The sequence below is a fragment of the Lepisosteus oculatus genome, chromosome 9, assembly GCF_040954835.1.
Source record: "Lepisosteus oculatus isolate fLepOcu1 chromosome 9, fLepOcu1.hap2, whole genome shotgun sequence".
Taxonomy (NCBI): Eukaryota; Metazoa; Chordata; class Actinopteri; order Semionotiformes; family Lepisosteidae; genus Lepisosteus; species Lepisosteus oculatus.
Window position 1 is genome coordinate 14,039,908 of NC_090704.1, and position 26,572 is coordinate 14,066,479.

The following is a 26,572-nucleotide window of genomic DNA, read 5'->3' on the forward strand; positions in this document are numbered from 1 at the left end:
CTATTTTAAATGGGTATAATTAAAAATGTACACTGAAAATAAAGAACTTTAACTATAATATTCACAAAGATTCAGTCGTGTAACATCTTACTTGTTTGTTGCCTGGTTACATTGCAAGTGTTCCTGATCAGCTGAAAAGCCTTCTTGAAACCCATGGCATGCTGGGTAGAACTGTCTGAAGCCTTGATGTTGTTCACAAATGAGGCCATTTTTCTCTTGGTCTCACTGGTGGCCGGAGAAAGAAATGTCTTGTAGCACTGGTCAAGAGAACATGCCCGTACAGTGTCTGCCACTGTTAGTACAGAGATCTAGAAATAAAAGTACACAAAACAGATGCATAATGAATTTGTGAATGCTTATTAAGCTATTCTTAATTAATAACCTTCAGTAAAGAAACCAATCAAATATTCAGTGCAACTCATGACCATTGAGCTGGTGTTCTTAAATTCACTGTAAAAAGAAGACATGATTTCACTGGTGTAGTGTCTTGAAAAGGAACTGGGTTGAGTCCTAGTGGTGTATTGGTGACTACTTAGCAAACTCCCAAAGGTTTTGGAAAGAGAAATTAAACTTATAAAAACGAATAGTCATGCAAAACAGGTTGTGTTTAGTTTCTGCTCATAAGACCCCTTTTTATTATGTTTAAAGATAATGAAAAGGTTCAGTTGAGCCAAAACAGAGCATAATTTTCACTGTACACATCTGTGGAGTGGGTTATTTTACAGGTGTTTGAATATCATATCTACTGAATATTTGTACTGTAAACCACAATCTCGCAGAGAATAGGTAGTTACGCTTAACAATTAGGTTCAGAATAAACTGTTGGCATGATAGCCACAAATTCAAGGAGAATGATTTATTACAGGACAATCACTCATGCCATGCAGAAAAAGGACAACAAATACAAGTGATAACAAGAGAAACAACTCTCTCAGATGTTTAAAAAAACCTAACATAGTAATTCTGCCAAAAAACTGAAAGAATAAAAACCTTGTCATGCTCGTCGATGGAGTTTAAAATGATTAGTGCAGCATCTTTAGCAATTTGAAGTTGAGTGTCTGTGACTGAAGCCCCATGATCAATAATGACAACGATGTGTTTGGACTGTGGGCGCACAGCTGACACATATACAGGCCTGAAAGAAAAGAAAGAAGCAACACATGTAGGTTAAACATGCCCCGTAAATAAAAGAAATAATGCACACAAAGACATTTAATTTTTTTCCTGCCCACTACAAGTTGGTCAAGGACATTCCATTGCCATTTCATCTGAGGCAGTCTGTTAAATCGATTCACAGTTGCAAAATTTACCAATCCACGATTAATATCAGATCTTCCTCTTACAGCAGCTGTGTGACACTCTGGGACTGTGCCAAACACATTTAGTTAACTGTCCTTTTTTGCAGTGTTTGCAGATGGATCTACATGTATATTATTTAGATTTATTTTTATTTAGTTGCAATATTCCCATTTTGTGAATCATTATAGCACATTTAGAATATTCTAAATGCATGCATTTTGCCACACATGCAGTATGAAAACAGATATAATTCTTGCTCTAGAGCCTACGTTGGGACTTTAACACACCTTCACATGTATGCATATGCTTCAACAGCATTCTCAGCTAAAAAGCACTGCTTGCTAAAGAATAAACAGTGTCTTACTGTATAGTCAGATTTAATTGTAACATTGACCTAGAGTGGAAGCATGTTTCTCTCTGTAACACTTGAACATCTACAGCTGATCATTTCCTTTTTTAAATCTTCAACAGAAAAGGGCAGAATTGTAAAGAGGCCACACTGAACCACACAGAAGACAAAAGTCTCAAGAAGGATTTTCCTCCCTGTCTGCCTTCCTGTCCAGAGCCTATAATCACTGGTGTCGCCAATGAGAAAAGGAGGGCGTTTTTATTTAAGACTCTTTTGCACAGCACAGAAATGATTCCTTAGAAATAGCTCAATGACATGGGAGGGCAACATTTAAGCACTCCAAAACACCAGTCTGAGCTTCACTAATAAGTAATGCAAGTTCAAACATTTTAAAATAAAAAAAACAGATTAAAAGAAAAAGAGGCCTTTTGTCTTTATAGTACAGCCAAGGTTTTGCAAAATACATGATACTGTACAACCATTACTTTCACAGTTTTATTTGTCCTACAGGAAATGGAGGGCATGTCATTAGAATACAACACAGCACATGTTTCAGCACATTCTGAAGAAATATGCCAGCTACATTTCCCATGCTTCTGTACACAAACCCTAAAAGTGTTGCATGTTAAAAATCTTAAGGAGGTGACAGAAAACAAACTGCATACCTGCTGCGATGCTCGTAGGTACCCTTGCAGTGGAACTTGTGGGCAGGAAACACAGTGAAAATGCCTTCTTCTGAGCTAAAGTACTGCCACTTAATCCCTGGGTTGGATTTGAGGTTGTCAGCCAGAACTGAAAGACAAAATAGTACAGATGAATAGGATGCTCTTTTTTGAAAAGGACATACTTTGTTTACAGGAACAGTAAATCAAAACTCAGCTTCACCCATTGCTAAAATAAATACTGAGATTCATCTGAAGCAAGTTCATCTTTGTCGTTTTTAAAATATATTGCACTTGAACACTATGACATCACATAGGAGGAACCTGGCACAGTCAAAGACTAGGGTTCTGATCAAGCAAACTATTCAAAACAGCAGGCAAATTAAACCAACAAGTTCTACCAGAACAAGCAGCAAAGCAATAGACTCCCTAATCACAAAAATGATGGATACTATGAATACGGATTAACATGATATCCTGAATATCAAAAGAAAAACATTTAAAGCAGACTAGAAGCTGCTGTAAAAAATAAGGCATTCAGTTTAGTGTCCAGTAAAAGTTCTGGCTGTTTTATATGCAGCACATATAAGTGTTCTTAACCACCCAAATTTAAAAACTAAAAATGTTTTTGAAACAGAAATGAAATGTTCCAGTATGTAAGGCTTAATTAAAAGTACAAAGCAGTTTGTGTTGTGCCTATGCACATTTTCACAGTGTAATGTAAGCTGTGGAATAGTTTGCCCTTTGGAACCTCAAGCGTTATAGGTTTAAAATTGTCCAACTCATAAAATGCACCTCCATATATTAAAAGACACTATTATCCACTGTAAATATAAGAGCTTGAACACAATCGGAGGACAGCCGAGTTCAAGTGGATCTGTAATCCTGCAGAAGCAGTGGGAGCAGCTGGAGTTTGTTAGGAAAGGAATGGCTTACAGCTGGAAGATTCAGAGGTATGTGGTGCTTGAGACCAACTTAATGGGACTTAAAACTGCATTGAAAAGTCAGACAGCACTCAGACAATCCATGGCAGCTCTTCCTATGCATATCATTTTCCATTTGAAAGGCTTTATTTAGTCTCTGGGGTGTCTTGAAAGGGCTGCTGTTTGATTAAAACAGAAAAGCTTTTTAAAAATTAATTACAAATTTTCCTTTCAACACTACATTGCAAATGTGAATAATGTCAGACCTAGCACATATTATGCTCTGTAGATGCACAGATGTGTTTGAAAAGCATGCATCTGAATATTAGATGGCACGTTTTTCATCCTTAAGATGGAGTCAAAGTAGTTTTGCTGCTGCAAAGCACAAAGGAGAGATTATGGACAAATGGCTCAGATGACCCAGAAACAAAGTCAAACAAACAACTCCAAAATAAAGCCAAGAAAAACAAACAAGGTTTATCTTTTCAGGGACTCACTGCTAGGATAAGATCACAATTCCCAAAATGCACACTTCCTTAATTCACAGCAGAATGAAAGAACAACAACCACAGCATTAAGACAGATACAGCACTAGAATGTATCCTTTTTTCAACTGTGGATAATTCAGCCCTGAAGTCCTGCCTCAGTCTGTGTTAACAAGTTCAAATTATCAGCTTTTTACAAACAACTACACGAAGAGCTTACTGAACTCTTACGCACAGCATAATGTCCGGCTCCTCACACCACTGAGATTTTAAAAGAAAACGTTTTCTGTAAAGACATCTACATAGACCTGTGCCATATAACAGAAAACCTAACAGATGTAGCTCATCTGTAAAATGCAGAGTCACAACTCTTATCCAAAGATAATTTTATGTGGATGAACAGGAAAGCAAAGCAATGGGAAAGTAAAACAGAAAAGCAATGGGAAAAAAAATCTCTCCAACTCTTCTGTGAATCAGGCAAAATTTCATCATAGATACAAAGAGTGTAGAATTTGACCACAAATATAAAAAACAGTCTAAATTAGACATTTTTATCCATTGCATAACTTGGATATTAATATTTAAGTCCAAATGCCTGGGTACTACTGTTCTGCTGATAAACTGTTAAGATGAATGAATTCCTCTCAAGATGAATTATATTTACTTACATTACTTACAAATATGGGCAAAAGTCATTCTGTTAACACCAGAAGACTCTTGCTCATGCCACACAGAGAAAGCAAAACTGAAAATCCTACTATGTGCATACGAAGAAAGATTTTGGGGTGTTGATCAGGAAGAGAGGAAAAAAACACATTCTCTGGCCCTAAATACAAGACCTATAGCAACACTGAAGAATTTAAGACTAAACTGTAGAGACTAAAGTTGGCAGATTTGTCTTCAACCTCCATTCATTGCTTTCTTTCCTGTTTTGCCCTCTTGTCAGCTGCACTTTGTCTTTCACCATTATGAGTTAGTTCCTCACTTGGGCCTTCATGACAAATTATATACAATAGCCAAGTGCCTGGAGCAGAGCAGATCTTAAGGAAATAAACACAGAGAATGGGCCAGTCTGTGTAAAGTTTATGTTACAACTCAGCAATTGAGAAAGATAACTGAGGAAAATGGGAGGAATGAGGCTTCCAGTTCTAATGTGGGCCTCTTGGTTACACCAGAAGAGGGATGTCAAGGCAAGAATATTAAGCATCTATTCTGCTGAATATCACTTATTGTTTAAACAAGGCAAAAGTTGACCTCCGTTAGAAATTATAGGAAAGGTAGGGGGTGTTTTATTTTAAACTTTTTCTAGAAAAAAAATACTTGGTGGCAAAATGAAGAAGACAAATGTCTCACAGTTTTTAACCCTTTCCATCTGGGAGAAGAGTCAATTTCCGCCTGGTAAGATGTAATATCTCTGGAAGCGCATACAGTAGAAGCCTGGTTTATGGCTTAAAGTTCAACTTTGCAATTTATAGTGCGTAGGAAGTGGTTCCTGAATACATTATAAAAAAATGCACACTGAAAGACAGAGAACATCTGAATGTCTAAAGGAAGGAAATCAAATCAAATATCAAAGATCTTTACATTGTTTTTACTACAAAACAAAAAATGGCTTAGAATGCACAATAAGTGCACAATTGCAAAACTCAAGGGGACAATGTTTTATTACACATTTAGCAGCATTGGCCTACCTCTTTTTAATAATATCGAAGCCTTTATTGAAAAATAACTAATTTTAAAGGAATAACCAGTCCTGCAAAGCGTGTTGCCACGATGTTGTCGCACATGTAGTCACGTCTGCTACACAGCCTGTACTGTGGTGGTACGGAGCTTGGGACACAACAAGACAGGGCCCTCACCTGAGTTGAGGTCCCGTCCGGGGTTGAATGCTCGGCTGTTCACTGTGGTAGAAAGCCTGTCACAGCTGATGGTTTTGGAGACATTCGTGTTGAAATTCCCATCAAAACTGAAAACAAAAAAAGCATTATTTGAACATGGCACTATTACCATGGCACTATTACCTGTCCCAAAAACAATTAACATTAGTACAAGAAATTGTCAGAAGGCTTGAAGTTGGCATAGTTCGCCCTGTTAAACCGTGGGGGGGATCTTGGCAAACTTTTTTTGAAAATTAAAACATTAGTAAATATGTAGATTGTCAATTTTTTTTTAGATTTCCAAGATAGATGTTTGACAGGTTACATTTGTTTCTTCTCTCGGGTCTCGGGAGGTCTGCTTTTTAACAATATTTGTGGTCAGACCTTGCATTCTGTTTGTGTAATGTACAACAGAGAACAGTGCCCTCTGTGGGTGATGTACAGCCCTCATTCCAATATTGTTCTGGGACTTTGCAGCATCTGGTTGCATTTACAAACCTCATGATTAATTACATCACAAATTTACGAGGAAAAGAATCTTTGAATAATGCAGTTACTGAGAAGAAGCACTTTTGAATTAGAAATCTTGATGAAAATACCTTTTCATCCTGTAAAGCGCTTTGAGAAGCCACCTTTAAAGTGCTATATAAAATAAAGTTTATTATTATTATAGAAATAGATCTCCAATACTGGAGAATGAAACTACATATGGGAGATAACATGGAACTGGACCATATCTATTATGCTTTTGCATGAATTCCGTGAAATGAACAAGAACCAACATTTTAACACCAGATGTCTTCTGGGTCACACCAGACCAGATCTTCATAACAGTGTCCACATGCCACAGTATCTTCACAGAACATGACCTGGTTAGAACTAGAACCTCTTCCAAATTCAGGGAAGGCTAAGTTGAGGAAAACCTGATCTGGAAAATCAAAGGGAAAGCAGAAAATATTTTCTTCTCATATGGAAGTAATAACCTAAATTAGAGAGAAATGTTTAAACGTTTCCCTGGACAGCCACTTATAGATGTTGCCGTGCTCAACCCACCGCCCCCCTTATGCACTTGCTAATTGAAACTCCGTTCCCCTTCTTCCACCTCCTCGAACCCCTCTCCCCTCCCCCCCAAAAAAATCCTCAAGGCTTCCAACCTTGACCACGGGACAGAGAATATCGGATTGCACTCGGACTCGACCGCTCCGAGTGCTCCAGATAAATGGCTGGCGGAAAGTCAGTTTTTCGAGAGAAGTCACATCGCGGCATTGTTTCCAGGCTGCCTCGGTTCTCTTTAATGAATAGCTGATCGAAAGAGCGTCTCGAGGGAGCAGCAAGCACCACGTCTCCCACTTTGATCTCGTCCCCACAGAGAGCTTCTCTCCCCGCGCTCGCCGGCGAGATGCTTGCTTGATTGACGGCCGCTCTGATGTACAAAACGCTTTGAACTTCAGACATTTAATTCCCATCAGGCTCCAGTCATTATTATTCTCCTTCAACACGGTTTACACGTGGGGGCTAAGGAAATGTGGAAGATAAAAAATACATTTGCAAGCTCTTTGAATTTTACATCAAAAAAATCCCTTCAAGCGGGTTTTTTTTTCGCGTTGATTTGGATTCACCATGTAAATCAAGCTCTTGAAAAACAAGCTCAGTCGAGCAAAAAAGAAACCTAAAATAAAAAATAACACTCCCTGAAGCCGTCTTTACTTTATAGGCTTGAAGTACGTGTAGCATCTTCAACAAAATCATCTCTGGATACTTTTTGTTTTCTCTGCATTTTTATTTTCCAGTTTCTTGGGGCTTTTGAAGCTGAAGCTGGGAATTTTTGTTGTGACAGGTTCTTATAAACAAAGAAAAATAAACAGTACCATATTTAAAATGTTACATTTTTCAGTTCGGTATGCTGCTGTATAGGAAAGCTACAATACGACAGTTTCTTTCCTGGGCAAAAATATTTTATAGTAGCTCTAGCTAGTGGAAAAAGAAAAACTAAACTATAAATCACAATCATTATTTCTTCATTTTGAATTAATAAAAATTATGAAAGCTTAAGCAGAATTATCTATAAATAACTGCCTGTAAGAAATTTACTTCCAAGGGATATGTATCTGTCCAAAAGCTAATGTAGTGGTTCTTTTTCTTTAGGTGGAGAGAACATGCTCATTCCACAGTAAGTGAATTGGGATGACAATTCATTTGTATCTGATAGAACCAATTAATGTTATTTAAACAGCAAACAGAAAGCTCAGTGGAGATTGAACTAAGAGTATCAGAGATTGTTAGTCTTTTCTATAAAATGCTTAACTATCATCTTCGTTAACCCTTGCAGTACAAATAAAAACACCAACTGTAGTTATCAGTCTGTATGAGCCTTTGAAGGTATTCATTTTTTACAACAAGAACTAAACAGAACAGGGCTTATTTCAACACCAAGATTTTCGATTAAACCTAAAATGGAATTTACTTTCGAGCACAGGAAGCAACTAGGATACTTCCTCTCACACAGCGTGAAGAAAAGATCATAATTTACTCAAAGAACAGTTTGGAGAGTCATACTATTGGTTAATCACCTGACAGCTATATTGCTGCATTTTCAAAACAAAGAGCTGTGAGATTAACTTTCCAATAGCTGCTGGTAAGCAAGGCTCAAACTGTTTGTATGTGGTTCACATAACTCACACAAATGTGTAGGCACATATCTTTGCCTGTTAAAGCATCTCAAGGCTAAGCAACTTAACTAAATAAAAGAAGTACACAGTAGTAATGATTAAAGCATTCTGTTGCTCATTATCATTGGCTGGGTCCACAGAAAACTGACCTCAGACGAACATTAGGAAGTAAATTAAGAATATGACATCCTATAGCATGCATAACATCTTACTCACGCTCAACCATGCCACTGGCCATAATACACAAAGCAGTGGTATCTGTTGCCTCTAAGACTCAAAACCACAGGAGTACAGAACAGAGAAGGCTTGTTTACAATTAGCTTCTTCATGCCCTGTTCCAACTCTTGACTGTTGTCTCCTGATACATGCGTGTGCAACAGAAAATAATAAAAGCATTAAAAGCATACCATATGTTGCCTCTATTTAAATCCCAGCACCACCAAAAAATACAAATTCTTTACTGGGCTAAGAGCTCTATGAGACAAAACAACACAAGCCACAAGTCTGCTGTGAGAACCTCAAAAAGCCATGCTTGTTGAATATTTCAAGACAATCACACACTGAAAAGCACGCTCACCAAGTCAAAACAAGAGCAGAGAATTCTGACAGCTGCTCCTGCTGTGACCTGCAGTGGTATGAGCTATACTCCTACCAGTGGGGTTTCAATATTGTCAATTGTTTGCACTGCCTCACCTGAAAACAAGAGTAGTTATGTGTTCCCACATCGCAAAATAGCTCTCTACAGAAAAGTACAAAGCTGCAGTCCTTCAGAAGGCCTAATTTGTGTAAAACAGCATGAATCATATCCTTAAATGAAAAAGTAGTAAACTGCATTACAGGAAAATACCTATTTGGCACCCTCCCCTCCAAAATACTCAACAAGATTCATTTTGGCTCTCATGATTTTGACAATGGAAAAGATATTTGTCACCAGACTACCTTTTAAATATCAATCTTTTTTAATTACTTTCTTTTCCTGGAAAAGATCATCTCAAAACGCTTATTAGAAGAAAGTCACAACATGAAGATCTGTATACTATTGATTGTTTCCCCCACCTCATTCCTCCAGCCATTCCCTACCAACCCCCCCCATCTTTTCTTGCTTTGTTGCAGAATAATACCAGGATCCGTCAGAATAAAATCCTGGGCTGGGTTTCATAAGCATCAGATCAAATCAAATTAGCTTTTAGGTCAAATGGGAGAGTCATACTACACATGCTGAATAAGTTGTGGTTCTGTGAAGAAAGGTGCCTGAGGATTGTGATAAATCATTCTGTGTCTGAGGTTAGAGATAATGCAATCAAAATGCAATTAAGCATGAGTAAGAAACCGCAATGTGGATATGTGAAGATAAGGTTAAAAGTACACCTTGTGGTTGGGAGTCCCAAGTGAACTCCATCCATGTGCTGACTTTTGAAAACAGATGCTGTATTTTGAGGCTTACAAGGACCGAAGTTCTACTAGCTATGATAAGGATGTCACTGCCATGGAGAGGTAATTGTTATGCTCAATGCCCTGTTTTCCATTCGAGATAAATTACCCATACAGATCAGTGACTGCACAGTGCAGTGTGCACATAGTATAAAGTGTAAAAAGAAAAAATATTTTTATCACCTTTGTTCAAAATAATTAGTGGCAAAGTAGGAATACTTTAGTCTATATCTAGTTTTTAAAAGACAACATGAGGTCTTTTGTTCACCCTATGCATTTCATAGGTTCTCCTTCAAAAGAATCATAAAACGTAATTAAAAATATAATATGCCATATATGCAATTTAATAACAAGGATCTGTTCTTGTTGTAATTCAGTTTATACCGGCAGCATCAATTTTTGTCTTTTCCAAAATCAGCCACTTCTACAGCCTCATTATGTAAACAGCCGATTTCACCTTCTCAAATTTCTCAAACAGTTTCTCAAATTATGCAACAATTAAACACGCATCACCAATTACATTTTATTTTTATCCGCCAATGTAATTGCATTATTCACAGGCATTCTTCTTCAGGATTACGAAAGTGAAATAACGGTAAACTGTGTCTTTACTAACTAATAATGCCCCCTAGAAACTTGAATACATTTCCAGGCATTAGCATATAGAGCTCCAGTCCAGAAGAGTTTTATCTTACGTGACCAACAATTAAAGAGCAGGCTCATGGAGTAAAACTGGTGTCCGTAATCACATCACTGAGCCTATTAAAGGCCCAGATAGAGCATAACTGAAACTATGCATCCCTGTGTTAATGAATGGTTGGGCAGTAAACTCACTCCATCATTGAGGGGGGAATGGTGCAGCAGTCTTGAATGGCTGTCAAAGGGGATGTCAGGTGGGCAGTGTATGATGCTTCCACAACCTGCTTGTTCCTGTTCACCACATCCAAGTACCGGTTAAACTTCTCCCGGATCTTTTTGGCCAGCTGCAATGCAAAAAACACACACAGGTCACCTGCAGTGATTCAATACCAGTTGCCATGAGGCATCTTGTGTTCTTTCTAAAGTCACACTTCACGCTAAAACACAGAGAACAGAGACATGTCAATGATGCATGACACCAGGCAGAATACAGAAAAACTGTTATAGTTTGCAGTCTTAGAACAAAGAACCACAAAGACATAGTTGCATGTTTGCATTTTATTTTTATCTTTGACATCGGTTAAACAGGACAGTGCAAATAAATGAATTAATATATTTAAATAAGTCAGAAGTTGGGAGATTGCAGCATTTGTAGCAGCCGAATGTCCAAAGCTCAAATAAATTTAGGAAGGGATGTAAGCTGTTCCTACAGGATCCACATACTGTGGTATTCAAAGCTGTATTTTTCCTAATTTCATCTTGAGCCAAGCAAAATGTATCCAGTGATATAAAACCATTCTCTGTTTCCATGGCTTTCAGAACGGCCCTTCAGAAAGGAAGCCAACAAAAGCTTTAAAATAAAATTCATCAACATCACATGTCTTAGGGAAAACAAGTCCTGACTTCAAACGCTGACAAATTTCCCTCTGCATTGTCATTGGCTTCACACTTCATCATAATTTGAGGCAGCTTCACAAAGGCAAATAGAGTTCGCAAATGACAATGAAAAAAAGCGCACTGCTCAAGCCTCAATAGCTTCAATTTCAGACATGTAGTTCAATTACAGGATCCCAAAGGGAAGCCCAAACTGAATGGCCATGGCTGTTTAAGTGAAACTGATTTATTCAATAACATATTCCCTGTGGACTCATTAATAACCTAGGCACCTTCAAGCTCAGTTTTAAAAACTCAACACAGTGCAGCGTGTTTAAACCACAACCAGCTTAAACCCAGCCACATGTTAAGGCATTGGATTATGGTGAATAGTCATCAAACCAAAGCAATGGTCTTTCCTTTCCTCATTACCTGCCATTTACAATGTGTATGAAGTGAAGAGCCAAGAACATTCTTTAGATTGTCTTTTCTCCCTGACTTCCTGGTTATTTCTTATATACAGCAGCAGATGAACGCCAGGGAGATGACTGGAAACAGCAGATGTCTTCATACTTATTAGTATCTGAAAACCCACTAGGTAGCAAAGTAAATAAATATTTAACAGCAGGAATGGGTAACTATTGCCCTTAAGAGACTCATGATTCTCTGGTGTTTATTCAAACCCTGATCTTAGTTTGATTAAAACGGTTACCTGCACAAAGTGAACCACTTGTCTACCCATACCTGAACTAGTCCCGTTTTTTTTTCAAATTAAGACCTATAACACACAATACCAAAACTATGTCATTTGGTCAGCTTTCTCCCCAAGTGTGTTGTACAGCAGGAGAATAATCTGCGGTGTCTGTATGAAAGGTTGGACATAGCACCTCAGGATCAGGATCAGCAACATCAGGATCTCTGCTTGCCAACAGAGGAGACCGGAATCTTAATGAAAAGCAATTCTGTCACCACCCCAGCAACTGCTCACAGTTAGTCCACCACTTTCCATTGATCCAAATTGTCAGATTACTTCCCCACTGAATGCTGTCCATATCGCTGTGACATTGAGCTGGTCACCTTACTCCAGCTGCTCTAACAAGGTTAACCTTCAGAAATGTCACAGGCACTTGAAAGCTGGTAAAACTCACTTTTCATGGCACAGCGACTCTGCTTTAACAACTGAGCATTCTTCTGGGGCAGAAGCAAGGCTTTCAGTACGCCAGTACCATTTAAGAAACCTACCTACTTCACTATACTTCTGCTGCCACCTCTCCACATGGGGGAAAAAGGTAAAAAAAACAAAGCGTGTTTTTAAACTTTACAGTTTCAATACAATTTGTTTTGAAAATTGATTTCGTACAGGGCTGTCTTGAAGCCTCTGCTTCCGTCCTAGAACTGATGCGATCTGCCAGATCAGACCACATTCAACTGCTGCCTTACTGCATTGTTTTCGGAAAAATAAAAAACAGCGCCATGTTCCAACATAGTTACAGCTTTCCACAACTGCATGCATGATAAACTATCACGATGAAATAAAAACTTAAGTACACTGAGGAATTTTCTCTTGATTAAGAACATTCATTGAGTCCAGACTGAATTAACTTGTATTTAAATAAAATGAAAAAGTAGCTACGAGTGAAGGAATGCAATCCAAAACCAATGAAGGTGGAATGTGTGATGTAGTGGTTTTGACTGATGGATGTCCTTTTCCACAGACCTCCCAGTCTCCCATTTATTATGAATTCAAAGCCAACATAGACATCATTTAAAGGCCATGACCTAGTCAGTGTTTGGTTCGCAAAATTCATGCGAGGCATAAATAAGTGATGTAATATAGCACTCCTACATCTTATTTCTGCTATTCATAAAGTCAGCTGGGTAGTGGGAGAAGTGTAAATTAAGAGCTTTCATGGTTCAAGCCTCCATTTTACCACTCATTCACTGTTACCGTTAGTAAGCTACTAAATCTCAGTCTTTCAAATCGCAGACAAAGAGCAATGTCCTATCGTACATGACTTTGCTGCTTGTTAAATGGTCTCTTCACGCCACAGTCACTTAAAATTGCTCTACTTAACAATTATTGTCTCACCACATTTTCAAAAAAAGCAATCTTACAGACTTAGTTGTGCTATGCCATTTCAAGTGACAGCAAACTTGAGTGAAACATCTTTTAAACATTAAATATGGGAAACCTGCGAGGAAAACCAAGGTTACAGATGGGACCAGTAGGTGGCATTCTCCTCTCTAGGCCAGAAATTTGAAACCAATGCCCCCCTATGGCGACAGGGGACACTGCTGTACAAAGTATAGTCGTTCGGAAAGCAATTGAAGACACAATAAATAGGGCATTAAAGTTTCCATGGTACTATCTGTCCTGTGTCGTAGCCAAATACTCAATCTGGGCCCCTAATTCATTTGCCAAAGACATTTCTCACTTTCCACCTGATCTCCTGAGTAATGGGTGTGCCATGGTATAGGTGGCATCATTAGTAATGTACTATACCTCAGGTGTAGATCAACTCCTATATGTGAAGTTCTCTGTGATTCCTTCAAGGTGATATATAAAATATAAAATCCAAAGAATTATTATTGCTTACCTGCTTATGCAGTATCCGACAACTTGAATTTTAAGGACGTGTGCAATGCAAACTGGTTTTTAATGTAAATGAAGCTTACATGACAACAATTCAAACTAAAGCAGCACATCCAGTCACACAAGCGAGTGAAAGGATGAGCAGTTTTAATTTTCCCTCTGTCTTTGCTTTGTGAAAAAGGAGAGAAAAGGTCTACAGTTGGTTGCAGCTTTGTTGATTTTGTTGCCATGGCTTCTCAAGAGTGTTGAAATGGATTTATTACAATTAATCGCAGTCTGACACAAAGATTTAAGATTGATTTACCTAATAGTGAAAATAAGTGTTACCCTCATTGTTATTAGAAGAAGTCATTCTTACAGATGTAGTACAGTATTCAGATCATATCACTTCACCATGAAAACAAGAAAAAATATCTGCTGCTCTTTGCTAGGTGACCAAGCTGAAACAAGTCCAATGGAAACTACTGGTCCCGCCTACACCTTTCTAAATTAATGCACTGAGCAAACATAGTAAAGCATCACAAAAGCACTTAACTTCTTTGAATCTTTCATTTCACACAAATGCTGTAGGAGCACAATACTCAAGACTGAGAAAGACGGAATGTTTTCTTCTTTTTTTAACCACATGCACAGATAAAATGTGAAACAACGGTGTGGACCTGTTGTTTGTGTTAAACAATACCCTTCACGTCTCAAGGTTCATGTGTTTACCTTAACTTAAGTATAAAACGCCTGAGAGCTGGATTTTTCTTTAATCAAGGCATAAACAAAATCACTGCCAATTACATTCATACATAAAAACACTTGCAAAGTGTAAATAGCTAATGGTATTGTAAGCAATGAACACAGTCCATATTCACAGAGGGTTTTAGTTACAGTAGGAAGCAAAAGATGTGCCTCATCTAATTTCCTACCTCGGGATCTTCAGGCAGAGTCTGAGACATGCACAGTGCTATCAGATCGGGCTAATTATTTATCAACTGAAAATGATTTTAAAGGGACAGAAATGATTGTGGCATTCACGCTATGTGAATCTAGCCCAAGATGTTCTGTGAACTTAAAAGTCGCCAAAGGCTAATTTCCATCACTGGTCTCCAAGCTCCAAGGTCACCTCACTGATCGCTGTCACTTTGTCTCTCTCAATGGGTACAGGTCTGAAATTGGTCTTGTCAAGTCTGGTGTCCCTCAGGGCTCAATACTGGGCCCCTTGCTCTTCAGCATTTACATGTTCCCACTTGGTCAGCTTTTAAGATCACATGGCCTCAGCTTTCATTTTTACGCTGACGATACTCAAATATACATCCATACCAAACCCGACACTGATGTGGCTGTCTCTATTCTATCTAATTGCATCTCTGACATAAAAATTTGGATAACTCAAAACTTCCTTCATCTTAACTGTGACAAGACTGAAGTCATGCTTATTGGTACCCCCCATCAACTTCGTAAAGCCAGTCCTGTAACCCTGTCTGTAGATGGCTCTGTACTTGAGCTCCAATCAAAATTGAAAAACCTTGGGGTTATATTCGATTCTGGCTTAACATTCGACCCACATGTACAGCATACTGTCAAAACATCTTTTTTTTTTCACCTTAGAAATATCGCAAGACTACGCCCTATGCTATCATTAACTGTGGCTGAAAAGCTGATCAACATATTTGTATTCTCTCGAATTGACTACTGCAATGCTCTGCTCCCTGGGGTATCTAAATCTACTCTGAACAAGCTGCAGTATGTCCAAAATTCAGCAGCCAGAATCTAGTGCAAGTGTTCACATTACTCCTATCCTGGAGTCCTTGCACTGGCTTCCGGTCAAATTCCGCGTAGACTTTAAAATCCTCATGCTCACCTACAAGGCTTTACATGGCTTGGCACCTCAATACCTGTCTGAACTTTTATCGCCCTACTCCCCACCTCGGAACCTCCGCTCTTCAAATTCTGCCCTCCTTACTGTCCCCCAAGCCCGTCTACATTGTATGGGCGACAGGGCCTTCTCCTGCTATGCCCCCAAGCTCTGGAACTCCTTGCCCAAGGATATTAGAGAGTCACTTTCTCTAAACTCCTTCAAATCCAGACTCAAAACCCTCCTTTTCAGAAAAGCCTTTACTTAACTGGTTCCATTCTTCACCCCTCTGCTCTTCTTAATACCATCTTCCACGGTCTCCTCTATTGTTATTGTTGTATTGTTGTAATTATAATTGTGTCCTGTCTTGTGAAATTTTCTTATTTATTGTTGTAGTCTTCTTATTTATTGTTATTGTCATCCTGTAAAGCGCTTTGAGAAGCCACCTTTAAAGGCGCTATATAAAATAAAGTTTATTATTATATTATTATAAGTATTGCACATAATCACCTTGCACTTGGAGTAGAACCAAGTGGGTATTTATTTGAACTATTCCCTTACATAGAATAGCCATGTGCTTCTCACTGTATGATAAGGAAGCACACGGACTTGTCAACAAATGGGGTGCTTTGCAGTACAATTTATAATAATAATAATAATAATAATAATAATAATAATAATAATAATAATAATAATTGCTTACACTTATATAGCGCTTTTCTGGACACTCCACTCAAAGCGCTTTACAGGTAATGGGGACTCCCCTCCACCACCACCAATGTGCAGCATCCACCTGTCTTATGTGCAGCATCCACCTATCTTATGGGCAGATATTCAGCAAAGGGGCAGCTTCAATGTTCTACTGCTGAGTTAAAGTTTCCTACCAAAATGGTTTTATATTTCAATGTTGCATTCCTCTGTTTTATGAGCATTACCTACACCAGGAATAGAAGTGCAGCCAAAAGTTTTGAAAACCCTTCCTGGAAGACGTATCCGTCAAGGTCAAAGCCAAGGAAGTGGCAAGGTATACTCTGCAAACTAATGTTAGCGCAGTGTGAATGATGTCTTTCGAGAATCACATCCAGACTAGAGAGGTAAAAATTTGCTAGGCTGTGACTCACCTGCTGAACTTCTGTTTCACCGTTTGACGTTTTTTCAGTATACACAAAGGAGCTGAATATTCTCTGTAAGAAAGAAAAGAAAATACAGCAAATGAAATGCCTTTTCAAAAATGTAAAATTAAGGCCAAAACGATCAATAATCTGGTCATGCAAACACAAAAAATGAAAAAAACTCCCATTAATACTAGGCACCAGCTCCTTGGAGCTGTGAGGCAGGATTAGAAGAGAAATTTCACCTGTCCCCTGTGGTGGAAAGACGGTTATTAAGAGATGGCCTCCTGAAGAAAAATCCCTTATCTGCTGTACTCATACTCTTCCGATTCCAGAGAAGTTTTCCTCACCACCTAGGCAGATGTTTATATAAAGAATATTGGGCTGCAGAAGGAGTTTGCATCTCTGCTGAGTCCCATCAACTCTGCTTGTTATTTTACAACTAATGATTGACTTCCTGGAATTAAGTTATTTTTGCAAATTGACACAATTTAGAATAATTATGTAGCCTATTCCCGAAGACTATGGACCTTCCTGGCGAACATAATTGCTAACAGACCTCCTGGTTCTGAGTAGACCAAGCCCATTAATATGCAACAGGGCCATTTGTATGCATTACTAAACTCGGTTTATTTTGAGTGTATTCCCTAAGTACACAAAGTGGCCAGCTCTTCACAGCTATCACAAACACAGACAGTACAATATTCTGCATGCTTATGGACTAAAGAAAACACGCAGGACTGCTAACCCCAGTCTAATCCCCAAAGACCGCATTTTCTAAATAGGGTCCGAGACCCATTTTTAGGGATGTGGGTTGGTCAGCACTCCAGTAGGTCTTAAAACAGACCCTTGAGATCTCTGACATCGGGAAAGAACAGGAACGCTTTCTCCAGGGCAAATGTGCAAGACTCCAGGACCAGAAACCACAGCTGCAGAAACAGATTAACCAAAAATCTGTTCCATCTCACCCGAGAGAGAGTCGGGTAATCTAAAACATTTAAAAAATCATTTACCTTAAACAGGAAGCAGGTGTTTTTCTATCTACCGCTATACAGCAGTTTCCAAAAATGCTCCTTCGCTGTATACGTTTTTTTTCTCCCTGAGCCACTGTCAGGCTTATGCCAGGAGGCACAAATTACCTTGCATTTTTTTCCCTTCCACCCTGGAATTCACGCAGCCCACACTGTGCTACAAGAAGTTAAATAATCCCCCACAGACATCATTATAATTTAGCAGTTTTACGAAGACAGTCCCAATTAAGGTGAAAAAAATTGGAAGCTGCTGGCACCACCTATACCATGACAAACACTTTCTCAGTAATGTAATACAGTGCTATTCTGCACAAGTACTTCTCAAAACTGCCGAAAGATTATTACGGTACTTCTCTTCATATATGTAGTTCTTACTGAATCATGTAGCCTGTCATTTTAAACAAGATATCAACATGACATTTGAATTGGGATTTTGCTTGCTAAACAAAAGCAGTTACAAAACGGTGGAATATGTATTGCTACCACTATGTGTTAATGAAATTAGCTGACTGGAAAAAACTCTTAAGTCAAGACTGAAATGCAAGTGTAGATTTGGCACCATGTTGATAAGTTGAGTTTATACCAAGTTCGACTGTTTAGCCTTTTCACAACCAAAGAAAAAAACACATCCTTCCTCTAAAAGCAAGTTCCAGTTTGTTCTATAAAATACACTGCTTGCCTAAAATGTTCGTCTTCCATGCAAAAGCTCACAATTAACACAATTAAAAATGATCCTCCGTGAACTAAGCTGATTTTTTTAAAAACAGATTTGATGACTCTCATAGTTATTGCCCATGCAAGGAAGAATTTCGCAGCTTCAGAGAAGCCGAAACTTGAGCAGTCACAGAAACCCTTGGCCCGCTGACGAGATGACTCAGTGGACAGACGAGGAGGATTAATGTGTCTGGCACATTGTCCAGCCAGTGCTGGAGCTTCCTAAGAAAGGGCACCACAACACAGAGTGGCCCCCAACTCAAATGGCTTAAGTTATGTAGGGTTTCTTCACTGAAGCCTTTTTTATTCATAGTAGGGTTTTTTTCTTAATCAAATTAACACCCAACTGGTCAGTAGCCACAATATTCCAATTAAAAACAGGCAGAGTGCTAATGAGAGCTCTCAATCAGCCCTTTTCATAGTTCATTCAGTACAAGGGAGACAACAAGCGCACCCATTTCTTCCATTTCCCTCGACATTTCAAACCTCTCAGACATGTAATGGAACTGGAAAAGCATGAAAATGTTGTCAAAGTGCCCTCATGCACCAATGATAAATGTACAAAACCCCCTGCTTAGAAGTCTGACTTTATAACAATCGTATACAGAAATCACATACTAAATGCATATGCCATTCACATCCCTGCTAAATTAAATTAGCTCCCAACTGCTAATAATTTTGAAGATATCAAAAAATGTCAACATCACCTGAAATGTTTCTTGGGATACATACTGTACCTATTTCGACCTACTCCAAACACAGACACAAATGCTTGATTGATAGAGATCCTAACATCTCTTAGCTATTCACTTATTCCATAATATGGCTCCTCAGAAGCAGCACTCAACATCTTAGCTTAAAAGCGCACACACATGGCGAGAAAATAGATTCTTTAAATTACCCCACAAGAGTCAGAGGGTCTGAAGTATTTTCATTAAAAATGTGCAGCTGAAGGATAAACCTATTAGCAATTCAGCCATCTTCAAAGGCATGCCCATAGCTGTAATCCACATTAATTTGGGATTGTACCAGCTAGTGAAAGGGTGCAATCACATAAAGCAGTTTGCAGATAAGGTTTCTTAATCCTCTCTTTAGGCTACATAATAATTGTCTTCTCATGGATCTTGGTTATTCCAATGTTGCCCTGCCAGCAGCCATATTGATGGTTGTGGCCCATTGAACTTCCAATAAATGCTGGCACTACTACCTTCACCACAAAAATCACAAAACTACACTTTAACTTTTTAATTAAAAAGATTGGCCAGCCACACAGCCTGCCCTCGGTTTAAAGTCAGTTTTGGGCAGTTTGTCAGATGTTGAAAAAAAGTAAACCAGATTTCCAGAAGCTGGGAGCCGAGAGTTCATACAGTCCAGCAGGGCAGGTTTATAAACATTTGAGATAAAAGGCCAGACAACAACTGGGACTCAGTCAAGAAAGGCTGTGTAGCTCCAAGCGGCAGGTACATTTTTTTAAGCCAATAAGCTGCTTCCACACCACTACAAAGGGCCAGAGCTGTGAAAGCTGCATCCTTCCTTTGCCTCTGATGTGCCTTTTTATTGCATTTCTAAAGACATGACTACTCCTAAACCTACGCAAACCCCACAGCCATGCACCTGGGGATACTGCACAGAAAACACACACAGAAAGACACAACATCTACAATTCACCAGAAAAATTCTACATTTTGACAGGGTATTTTTTCCGCTCGTCCATTTGGACCCCGGAACGCAAGCTCCATTTTTCTGACTTTTTAACAGCTGACATTTTAACGCAATCACTTAAAAAATACAGGAATGGTGAGGGCCTTTAACCTGCAATATGCTTGTAATTTGAAACAACTTTTGTAGGTCCTTTCTTTAAGCCACCAAGGAAGTTAAACTTTCATACATAATAGTTATATTATTATGCATTCTGCATTTCCCCCATTTCCCTCTTTGCATTCCGCATTTCCCCCATTAAACCACTTACTTTTAAATAGCAATTAGCATCCCAATTATTATTTAAAAGAAATACTAAAGTTCTCACTGCGTTCTGAGTTAAGGATTATTTTTAATCCTTTATTAAACCAGATAAAGCAAAGACAAGTGCATTCACACTGATGAGGTGGGGATTACCCATTTATACACACACAGGTGCACTATGAGAAGAGTACGTTGCTAAAAGGGACAACAGCAGCATCATACCTGGGGGTTTAAACCCATGACCCTCCAGAACTCTAATTACTACTGCACACTGCTTCCATAAAACTATAATGATATGTTTAGAACTGTAATTAATCATAAATACTTTAACACTATTCTTGAGATTCCCGTACACGACATAAATCTTAATTCTGCCGAAAAGAATATGTCTGGACAGCTCATTTAACTGCTGGCGAAAAATAAACACGCAACTGCAGAAAATCCACTCCAGGCTCAATTGTGAAACTACAGGAGAAATGCGAGTTGAACAGGCTCTAGGATTAGTGAGAAACGTCACCTGTAAGCTCTGCTTGATGGATGGATTGAGGCAAAACTCTCAGCGCTTGGAAGGTTTTTTAAAGGGGAACTAGGCTTGCAGGGGGGTTCAGCCCTGGTCCTAGAGGGCTGGTGTCTCTTCTCATACCCAGATAAACTAGCTGGTAATGCCAGCTCTTCAGGTACTGCTGCTTTAAAGAGACCATGAAGAGACCCTGCAGAGACACTGGCCCTCCAGGATGCCAGGTGACAGAAAATAAAGCAGACAATGAAGGGTTGAATACCACACTTAAGCATTCGTGATGCCATGTTTTAAAGCCAGCGCCAATATTTAAAAAAGGAAAACTGATTTTTAGTTGCAAGAATGCTGGACGGAGCTTTTGAAAAGTGGTCTCAACCCAGAAATAACAAACAGGAATAGTTCCTTCACATCAAGCTTTTTTTTTAAAAAAGTAGAAAAGCAGCTAAAATGTCTAGGCCTTTTAAGCCCCAAGGAGAATGCTATAATTAAATTACTTTTGGCAAACAAAAGTAAATTAACAACATTCAAATGGTCCACAAGTCAAGCTGAAACTAATTACTAACGAGTTTCTGGGTACAAAAGCAGACATGGAGGGAAGCCATCTGAGACAGATTCAGACACATCCTCTTACCATTAGGCCTGTGGTTCTCTTTCAGAACAATTAAAGTATTCAGAAAGTAAAACAAATAATAGAAGATAAAGATGGAAAATTTCTAGGGTATGGATCCAGTTACAAGCACGCACGTCATTTCAGGATAAAACTATATGAAGACAATCTGGCCTTCCATTTTGATTACTGCAATTTACCAATTTGCAGACTCTTACCAACAAATTAAGACATACTAGCTAATAATCACATTAGAACATGTAATGTTTGTGATATCTTCATGTACATGTAAATAAACCAGACACGTATGATCCTAGGGTAGGAGAGGGTGGTTTTGACGCTTCTTCATGAGCGACAAATCATGTGCCCCCACCTCCAACAACATGTCCAAACCCACCCTTCCCATAATTCCCTCTGGGGTCAGTTATGGAAAGACGACCTTTGAAATGTAAAAGTTTTAGGGAGAAGGTTTTTCTAAGTCTGAAAAATAACCAGTGAAACAGTCGAAGGGTACTTGGGGGAGGGGTGTGGGGGAGACAAGACTGGAAAATTTGTTCCAGATGGAAGAAAAAACTTTCTTTTTTTTAAGGAATTCTGGCAAGTAAGAGCATTGCTAAGGGATAGTCACAGCATGCATGTATTAAAATAATGGGTTTTGTTTTGAATCAAAATGAAAGCTCCCAGTGAAATTTGAAAAATGGATTAGTTTTTATAACAGCAACAAAAGACAAAGGACTTTAGGTCATAATTAATAAAACTGGCAGCTCTATTAGAATACCCTTTTCAGACATTTTCACGAGGACAGTTTGGTTAACACTCAAAATGTCCCCAGGAATAAAAAAAAGCTTTTAGCCACTTGGTTTCTCATACAGAGTTGGTAAAACTGGCAAAAAGTGTAAAGGCTACTTGAGATATCCATAATGATACTCTGTCTAAACATACACTATCAAAACAATTTTTACATAAAAGTAAAATGAGACAAGTTAAAGAAAATACAAATAAATCCAGCAGTCCCAAGATCTGTTTTCTGGTGACCTGTGGGTTAATTGTCTCCTGCAGTGAAGGAGACAGCCACAGCAGACACCAGTCCTATAAACACAAAAAAATCTTTTGGAAAACTAGGAGAACAGCCATTGAAGTATTGAGTCAGCACAGGGTTTCCAGGGAGTGGATACTATCATTCTGAAAACAAAAACAAAAAGCAGTGTTTTATGTTGGTCAGGCAGACAGGCTATAATAATTTCCATATGTGAGGGGATACCCCAAATAAAAAGGACAACAGTTGAGTTTAAATATATTTAAGAGCCTTCCCTCAAATACCTAGGTTTGCTTCATACATTAAATCTTCAAATGAAACGCTGCTAAAGTGGAAACACAAATATTTAAAAAGCAAAGTGGACATACAATCCAATCCAAGACACAAACAGACTAAATGAGAAGTAAACAAGCAGTTTTTATCTAATACATTTTTTTGTATTCCACCACCTTAAATGATGGAAACTTGTAAAATTGTCAATAAAAAAAACAGAGCAATAAACAGATTTATCCAAAATAATCTCTGGGTGTTTTTCAGTGTTGCATGTTGTTTGAAATTCATGAGAAGTACAAAGAAACTAGTGTATCAGGGTGTCTACATCTGAACCTGTTAAGGTCTTTTGTGTATTATTATTATTTTTTTTTAATTACCAATCAATCTCCTATCCAAATTATACAAAAAATAGCATGTGTGTCAGTGAAAGATTCCAAGATAATAAATAAAGCTTTATCTAAGCATGCTGTAAAAACTGGAGATAACAACTAAGCCTGACATTTCCAAAGCTCATCCATCTCCTAAAACTAATTTAGTCCTTCCCCTTCCTGCTGCTCTCAAAAAGCCTGGCTTATGCTTGACAATCTGTCATTTGAAAAGAAGTCTGAAGAACCTGGTGAAAGAAGACTTACACATTACTTAATCATACACTCTGGAAGAACAACTTTGAAAGGGAAAAAAAAAACATACTTCTGCCAGGAATTTGAAACTAAGCAGCAGCTCAGATGCTGCAAAGATTGTACATTACAGTGTAAAAAAGATGTATCAATACAACAATGCCTTTGACTTGTGTTTTTTAATTAAGAGAACACAAAGCTCATCTACTGGCAGTAATCTGACGAGAACTGCCCATCTTGACATGCTCCAAAAAATGCTGCATCAATACAAGAATACCAGGATGTGCTCACCAAAACTCTGTGGAATAAAGAAATGATGTGGTACATATAACCATAACTGAACCCTGCTCATAGATATAGAAGCCTAGGTAACATCTTAGAAGCAACAGGATGGAGATTTTCGAAAAACTCAGCAACTCTGTTCAATTTTTATTTGCATTGTTCATTAGTCTTAAGTCTTATTTGTATTAATATCAAGGCTATATAGCTGGTATTGTACTTATAAAATGTAAGTACAGTACAATAAATGTGTAAGTACAAATTGTAAGTAGAAAAGGAGTACTTACAAATTGTGTTGTACTTACAAATATGTTGGTATTTGAAAGCACTGTGTTCTTTAAAAAAAACTGCAGATTTACTGCAGCTACTTGTACTGTATATAATTTTAATACAGTATTTCCAAAGCAAATATTTGTATATAACTAAACAATAAGCAATAAGATTGTGCCTGTTAAGGTAAAGTATTCAGGAAAAACAAAATTTAGATATTTATTTTCTTGAACGCTGAACATTCAAGAGTGGCGCGGCACAGAGAAACGTTCTTAAACCAATGATTGATATCCTGAAACTGGTTTCCAAACTTTTTTGTTGTTGTGTTACTGACTGCTTTTGTTGTCACCAGAAGTCACATGAAAAATCAAACCTTGATTTGATTCACAAAAGTGGCTTGACAACAAGTCTCCAAAAACTAAACTTAACCACTAAACTTTTCTAAAAAGGTGGCCTTGTGCTCACTTGGCCTTTGTGTTCTAGATGTTGCTGAATAAGCTCAGATGTCCCAAACACAACACCGAATCTCTGAACTGGATATAGAAGAATGTGAGACCTTACCACAGCAGTATACAGATGCTGTATGTTATTTTTCTAACCCAGCATTCAGAAGCAGGACTGATACTTCATATTTGGCTCTGGAGTAAACAATCATCTCGTAAAGTTTCCTACCTTTTGTAATAGTCAGACAACAATCGGCCCTCTCCTTAAGTCTTCCTTAAAGAAATGGCCATGATTAAATTTGTGTAGTTTTATTTTTTTTAAAAGACTTGTGTCAAACTTGAACTTTCTTATGAAAGCTGGGAAACAATTCTCAAGTTATGTAATCCAGCAAATAATAATAATAATAACTTGTTTATAAGGTGCCTTCCCAAACCCAAGGACTCTGTACGTAGTGATAACAAAAAGAGAAAAAAAAACTAAGTAAGTGACAGAATAAACTGCCAGCAGACATAGGCCCGAGCAAAAAAAAATTGATTTGATGAGTCAACAAATTTCTCTCATATAGTCGGATGAAGGGCACCCCATCACAATGGTGCAGCGATGGAAAAGGCATGGTCACCACCACACACAATCATGGCCTCCTAATAATCCCCCTCTATGAATTGGCTACATTACTGTGCTCTCCTCCCTACTGATAGCTGATGTGTGGTGAGCGTTCTGGCGCACTATGGCTGCCGCCGCATCATCCAGGTGGATGCTGCATATTGGTGGTGGTGGAGGGAGTCCCCATTACCTGTAAAGCGCTTTGAGTGAAGTGTCCAGAAAAGCACTATATAAGTGTAAGCAATTATTATTATTATTATTATTATTATTATTATTACTATTACTATGAGATTAGTCCTGGGTCCAGTGAGTATACGACCAGCCTCAACTCACTGGAGCCTACAGGAGGTAGTGTAAACATGAAGGAGTGAAGAGATGCCTGATGGAGCCAGAGTCTTTCGAGTCTTAAAGGCCAGTAACAAGATTTTATATTGAAAATGTGACTTTACAGGCAACCAAAGTAGTGATTTAAGTGTATGGGGAGTGACAAGCTGCCAGGGTCCGGTGCGAGTTAAAAGTCTAGTTGCAGAGTTCTAGACATATTCCAAAAGCAGCTGAACTCAAGTTTGTACCGACGTTTCCATGGAGCACTCTTCATTTTCTTTAATTGGGGTGTCAGTGTGGCAAACAAACGGAAAACCCATCTGTCTTGGGTGCGGAAATTTTCAAAGGTCATCGGCTGTTTACAATGCCATAACCATGAAGGCATAAAGGAAAGTGGGACATAAAACATCTGTAAGGATTTAGTCCCTCAAGCTCAGAGTACAATCAAGACATTTCTTCAAGCAGTCTCCAATTCTGGCAACTTAAGCTCATTTTCAATGGGATAAGCATGTAAATCTTCCAGTTTGCTTTAACCTGTGGCATTCCTTTCAAGTCCGAATCATAGAATTTTATCTGAAAACAACTTGCAGAATGGATAACGTCACTGTGGTTCTCCATAGTAAACATCTGCTACACTCGCTGAAGCAAAATCAGTGGGCATGTGCATGATGAACAAAAGCATGCAAGTCTAGCAGCAAAGATTTCTAGTAGCCATTACTCCAAGCTTGCTTAAAATCAAAACTGGAAGAGAGAAAAAGTGTTCCAGTTCTTGGTCTTTCTCCAAATACTCAATCTGAGGCAACCTCAAGTCAATTGTGAGCAGTGACTTGCAGAACAACAATTTGACACAGTACCATCTGAAAGCAGCTTTTTATGGAGCTTCTCAAAAACTAGTCTAGGCTTTAAAGTAAAGTAAAAAAGGTAACTTTCTACTCAGTGACACATTCAAGAGAAAAAAAAGAAACCAAGCCAGAAAATAATAAAACAGAAGTAAAAACAAGTTTTTAAAAACTAGTGCTAAAAATCTTCAACCACTCCAAATGTGAAAATACCCTGGGATATATATATATAATCAATAAGTAATAGGTTTATTCCATGCTGAAAAAAAGAAGAAAGAGAACACAACGTTTCGGCCGTGGA

The 26,572-nt window shown here is 38.3% G+C and overlaps 1 protein-coding gene across 1 annotated transcript in view; it reads right to left on the minus strand.

Annotated features, from left to right (window-relative positions):
- cachd1 (cache domain containing 1) overlaps positions 1-26,572 on the minus strand; it is a 75,157-nt gene that overhangs the window by 22,830 nt on the left and 25,755 nt on the right. Inside the window, exons 2-7 of the mRNA XM_006634920.3 lie at positions 16,765-16,827; positions 10,530-10,678; positions 5,578-5,684; positions 2,314-2,440; positions 991-1,135; positions 92-308 (exon numbers count right to left, since the gene is read on the minus strand). Of these exons, the coding sequence (XP_006634983.1) occupies positions 92-308; positions 991-1,135; positions 2,314-2,440; positions 5,578-5,684; positions 10,530-10,678; positions 16,765-16,827 (808 nt within the window). The remainder of the gene's footprint in view (positions 1-91; positions 309-990; positions 1,136-2,313; positions 2,441-5,577; positions 5,685-10,529; positions 10,679-16,764; positions 16,828-26,572) is intronic.